This window comes from Alosa pseudoharengus, unplaced genomic scaffold, assembly GCF_046254945.1.
Source record: "Alosa pseudoharengus isolate Yale_2024_CS ecotype anadromous, Long Island Sound unplaced genomic scaffold, YU_APseudo_1.1 YU_APseudo_1.1_scf_10, whole genome shotgun sequence".
NCBI lineage: Eukaryota > Metazoa > Chordata > Actinopteri > Clupeiformes > Clupeidae > Alosa > Alosa pseudoharengus.
The window spans coordinates 371,320-377,492 of NW_027468565.1; the positions used below are offsets into that span (position 1 = coordinate 371,320).

General features: G+C 41.1%; 1 protein-coding gene across 1 annotated transcript in view; it reads right to left on the bottom strand.

The window, feature by feature from the left end:
• tes (testis derived transcript (3 LIM domains)) overlaps positions 1-5,347 on the bottom strand; it is a 57,206-nt gene extending 51,859 nt beyond the window's left edge. Inside the window, exon 1 of the mRNA XM_076302496.1 lies at positions 5,201-5,347. Within this exon, the coding sequence (XP_076158611.1) occupies positions 5,201-5,227 (27 nt within the window). The 5' untranslated portion in view covers positions 5,228-5,347. The remainder of the gene's footprint in view (positions 1-5,200) is intronic.
• Between the last annotated feature and the right edge of the window lie 826 nt (positions 5,348-6,173).

The window sequence follows — 6,173 nt, forward strand, 5'->3', positions numbered from 1 at the left end:
AATTCCTCTCTCAACTTGTAGAAAATGCTGTGAACATCTGATTATGCATGGGAAAAAAATACCGTCATATACCGTGAAACCGTAAGAATTTTGAAAAATACCGTGATATACATTTTTGGTCATACCGCCCAGCACTAAAATCCAGTAAAATGGCCGCTGTGCCATATCATTTTTTTAAGGCCTGTAAAATAGTTTTTGTTAAATTCCAATGTTTTCACACATTTCTTCACCCTTGATTTTGTATAATTTTTACACTCTCAGAAATACCTTATTGTGGAGCCTGTGATTTTCAGGCTAAAAACTGAAACTTCACAACTTCACAAAACTGAAGTAAATTCAAAGGCTGAGAATAATATACAGGCCTTGGTTTTCTTGATATAGACAAGGTTTGAACAAAAATCTTATCTGATTTTACATGGAATGACCCACACATTCACTAATCGCAGTGTTATTATTACTATGCATGAGTTTGAGTTTGAGGCTTTTGACTGTGATTCAAATACACTGATTAACATAATTGATTTCCTCTGCACAGATTTCCTGGATTTTTCACATTGGGAATCACTTTTTTTCACCATTTTCTAACATTTTCTTTATAGGCCAAACTTATCAGTACATCTAGATATAATAAGCAACATTAATCAATGAACATAATTCAGCAGCATAGTTACAGTCCTAGGTATGTTTACGTTTATGGTATGGTATTTGACTGACACTTATGCCCAACGCTACTTACATAAACACACTACATTAGTTACATATGCAATAAGGCTGAAGGTTGAGGTGTGTGTGTGTGTGTGTGTGTGTGTGTGTGTGTGTTTATTTTCCATGAAATAGTCAAGTCACATTTGATATGTTGTCTATGTCCTTTTTATAGCTAAATATGGGTTATTAGATTTGTAGATTATCACATTCTGTTTTTATCTGCATTTTACACAATGCCCCAACTTTTTCTGGCAAATATTGATTAAGAAACATCTTTATTTGCATTCACAGCTCTCAAAATGATTCATATAATACCTACCAAGCCTCTTCATGTCTCCACAATGAGTGGACGCCTAGTCGGAAAATTAGGGCTTTAAAAAATATCGGCACAAATTATCGGCCGGAATTATCAGTTATCAGAATGATAATAATATTTTAATTTTTTCACTTATCAGCCAATAATATATCGGCCGCCGATATACAAGGATACAAGGAAGTTTATTGCCACATGCATATAGTTACTGGAAGTAAGAAATGCAGTGAAATTATGTCTGGTGTCAGCCTATTTGTGCATTAATGGGGGGAGGGTAAAAAGTGCAGTAGAAGAGGGGTTTAGTAGATTAAGTGGCAAGGGCTGCATAAAAAAGGTGGGGGAGGATTGGGATTGGGGGGCACCAACAAGGAGCACCCAAGAGCAACAGGGGCAAGGAAAAACTCCCTTACCAAGGAAGAAACCTTGGGCAGATCCACGGCTCAAGGGGCTAACCCAACTGCCAGGGGTCTTGGTGTGTGTGTTGGGGGGATGACACGGGAGATGGAATAGTGTGCTGTGTATGTGGGGAGAGGGCAGTGCGCAATATGTGTGTTGGAGAAGCTTCCTCATGAGACAATGTGCTGTGTATTGGGGGGGGGGGGGGCAGTGTGCTGTAAGTATGTTGGGGATGTGTGTTGGAGAAGCTTCCTGATGAAATAATGTGCTGTGTATGTAGGGGAGAGGGGGGGGGCAGTGTACTGCAAGTATGGTGAAGGGACTTACTATTGCAAGCAGAGTACTGTATGTATGATGTATGTGAGTGATGACAGTGAAGATGTGTGTGTGGGCGGGAGGGGAGTGGAGCAGTGACTGTGTGTGTGTGTGCGTGTAGTGTGTGTGTGGGTAGGTGGGGGCAGTGTGCTGTAAGTATGTAGAGGATGTGTGTTGGAGAAGATCCTGAAGACAATGTCCTGTGTATGTAGGTGGGGGGGGGGGGGCAGTGTGCAGCAAGTATGTAGAGGAGGCTTACTGTAGCAAGCAGTGTGCTGTATGTATGTGAGGTATGTATATATCGTGCATCCCTACAAGGTATGCTCATGTGTTTTGTAAAATGCCATATGGAAACTCCCCATAGGACTTTTGGTTATCCAAAATGCATACTGACAATAAAAGCCTTACTGTGTGGCAACCTATTGGTGTAGAAGCATAATCCTGGTCTTAAATGAAAGGTAACACTCTGAGGTTTCTTGTAGACTATTTGGATTGTATGTCAGAGATTCTGATATAGAATGACTACACAAAATATGGAATTATTACACAAAAGTCTCTTTTTGCATTTTCTTTGTTGGTTCAATGGGTGTGTATAATATGGACTATACATCTGCACAACAAATATTGGATAAAACATCCGGCCACGGTTACATTCAGTCTCGTTCAGTAGCCTAGTGCCAGTGTTACATAGCAACTGGCACCCATGTTAACTGGCTGCGTTGGTGACGTTTCACGAGTGATGATGTTTCTTCAAAAGATGTGGCCGCTCGCAGATTTGTCACTTTCTGATGGAAACTGGAGACGAACAAATACAAATATGCATGACATGTTTAAATGTCAAAATTGTCTGTAGTATGCTACATGCACTGGACCATGAATATGCCACCAAATATAAATACCTTAATAGCCTAATAATAACTCCACGTGGGTATCAAACCTGCCTCCTAAATACTGCCTACATGAAAACCATACTTGCGCCACGAAATAGCTGACAGATCATAGTGAAATTTACTTGACTTATACAATTATATGAAGCCAGCTGATATATATATTATTATGATTGTAGCAAGTTAACAGCTTATCATGGTATATGGCTACCATGTCATCTTGCAGTTGCCCAAGCCAGGTCTTCAAAGTATCATGGTTAAGATTTCAAACCTTTCACTGACTGCTGGTCAGGCTGTGGCCACCTAGTCTAACTGTAGCCTAAATTAAGGAAGCATTGCTGGTGTTGCTTTTTTTTTTTAAACTACGATGCGCGAGAATTGAACTCCATGTCGACTAGCGTGATATAAAAATGTGTAGACATTAACCTGTTGCGCCACAGGAGATAATGATTGACAAATCTAGAAATAAAGTATCAAAATAACATCAAACCCATGGCTACCTATGCTTCCGTGTCAGCAACATTAACTTTAATAGCCTATAAAGCTGAGAGTTTTGACTCTCCCTGTGCGCAAATTGTGTGTCAAATATGGACACATTATAGACTTCTCCTGTCCATTGCAGTGTGTTTCAATGCCTATGTTTCATGAACTGAATTCTTGCTACTGGACAAAAGGATACCCAATTAGGCAACACATTTGTATTTGACTTATTTGCTGGCGATCATGTGCCTCTACAGACACTTCAGGTAGGGGCGGCCACAGCCTAACCTCAGTGAAAACTTAACCATGATATTTTGAAGGCCTATACGGTAAATGGCTTGGGCAACGGTAGCAAGATAACACGGTTGCCAGATAACATGATGAGCTTTAACTTGTTACAATGATAATAACGTTAGCTGACTTCTTTCAATCGTACAGTCAAGTCAATTTCTCTTTCTGCCGTCAGCTGGCTCGTGGCGCAAGCAGGTGGACATCTGATTATCAAGCGAGCAGTTCAACTTATTAGTGGTTCGAAGCCCACTTGAAGTTAATTTATGCTAATAAGGTGTTTTTTTGGGTGGCATATTCATGGTCCAGTGCACATAGTACTACAGACAATGTTGACATTTAAACATGTCATGCATATTGTGTTCGTCTCTAGTTTAAAGTGACAAATCTGCAAGCAGGCGCATCTGTCAAACTCTCGTCATCAATCGTGCAACGTCATCAACGCAGCCAGTTACCATGGGAGCCAGTTACCATGTAACACCGGTCTCCTCATGACAGCCTACCTACTATGTAGCCTATGCAACATTCACATTCACTTCTAACATTTAACTTTAACTTTAACATTACATGTGTTTGTATGTGATATAATACTTTCCCATTGAGATAATACTTCCCCATCGAGTATGTATGCATTCCTATGAACACAATCATAATTGCAACCAGGGGAGGTGAGAATGAGGAGAAAGGCAAAAGGGCTGATACGCGAGGAAACACGAGAGCATCCTATGCAGAAGCGATCATTGGTCCAAGCTGTCAAGGTGGGGGGGGGGGGGGAAGTTCCCTCCCATCTCTCAACTTTCGGTTTCCAAGAAGTTTGTAGGGATTTATTAGCTAGGCTACAATAAATTAGTAGATAGTCCAAGAAAATATCTTTATATGCTGGAACTCTCATGAACTACCATGCAAACTTTAAGTTAATGCCTGTTTTGTTCACGCATTGTGTCCGTTTTTGGTACCAACAAACACGTCTGAGCATGCGCGACTCACATCGGCAGTGTCAGGCAGACTGGCCACAACAGCGCCACATCAGAGCCGTTTCTGGTATGAATACACATAAAACGCAACGCAGTAGCCCTGGAACACAGACGGAATACAGACGCCACGTTTGCGGTCTGAATAGGCCCTATAGTTATTGCATGTGAATACAACCCAAAGGCTAGGCCTACGTTATGCCAAGGTTGTTCCGTGGTCCTCAAAATCCAAACCTTAGAGAACATTGGGAGAACGCTCTGTTAACCAAAACACAGCCTCGCCGAAAAAGGAACTTTATATTTCTGTCAGAAACACTTTCCTGGCTACCATAGGCCTACGGCATAACCAAACCAACATACATTCTGGGAACAAAAAAAAGTTCGCTGGTAGAGCGGCTCATCCTTCTATAGCCTTCAATAACACTCTGAAGACCCAGACTAGCCTAGGTTGTCACCTCCCAACACCTCACCTCATCCCAAACATTATAGCCTAAGTTACCTTTTGCACTGTGTAGCCTACCTAATTAGGCCTGAACTATTTGCACTTTGAGATTGGGTAGAAGTAGCCTAAGCCATCTTGCCACTTAACCTACTAGGTCCCCAAATTCGGACAACTCGTAGGCTAAGTGGTAGCTTTATTTAGTCCCTCAATTATCAAAAGTAAGTAGGCTAGCCTAGGCTAAATGTAAATGTGGAGACAAGCAGTTGAAGTAGCCTAACCTACCTCAAGACATGTAGGCTACGCTTGTCAGTCACCCTCTCACATTTTAACCAAGGAAGAAAGCCTTCCTCACCATTGCAGGATTTCCCTGAAATGTTAAAGCGTAACTGAAACATCAGCATACCTTTTTCATTTCCTTTTGTATTTCCATCTTCTGTGTCACTCTGCAATATGTTGAATAATTAAAATAACACAACAAGTTATATCCTGCCTAACTGGACTGGACTTACGGTGTGACTGTAAACGAAGCTATTCCGTTCACTTCCGCCAGATAAAATGCTTTGGGGCTACTCCCATTTTTTTCTTCCGCTGTAAAATGAACCATTATTTGGTCACCGCGGTAAAGTTGGGTTTATATTGGACGTTGATTTCGACACATTCGAAAAATCCAATTGTCTTCAACCAATTTTGATGTATTGATACAAGACTCATAGGGTATTTTTCAGATTTTGGGTAAAACTGGGTTACGGATATTTTGGGGGGAAATGGACTAATTGGTAGGCCCTAGGCCTATACTACATCAAATGATCAGTCCTTTTGATAGGAGCGACCTTGTGAGCTTGGTTGAGACCATAGCCTAATATAGGTCTAGCCTAAGGAAATTCATTAATTAACTGAACTAATAACCACCACATCATCTAATATAGGCCTATAGCCTATGCACATTTTAAAGATGAAATGATAAATCAGTACCCTGGAAATCCAGAGTTCTCGCGAGAGCACAATGGAATTGTCTCTGCGAGACACTCTGGCAAAGAGCAATGATGCACGTTACTTTTACCCCAACATTCCGGGGAACCAGCTAAACTGATGAAGACAGCGCTGCAACGTTGGAGGACAGTACACATTGGTCGTAGTGCTATCAGATTGCGTCAAAGTCCGAAATCATTCAGAGTAAACATGGTCTAGTGTTATCCAATTGCGTGCAGTGAGATTTTTAAATGCATGCTTGTTGCCGCCCCTCGAGTTGGGCCATTACATTGTTCTTTGCCAGACCCTTAATCTTTCTAGATTATCAGGGTCTGGATTTTCCAGGCTAATAAATCAGTGCTTTTACAACCTTTTATGGTTTCACATGAAGTCTATTTTATCTTGAA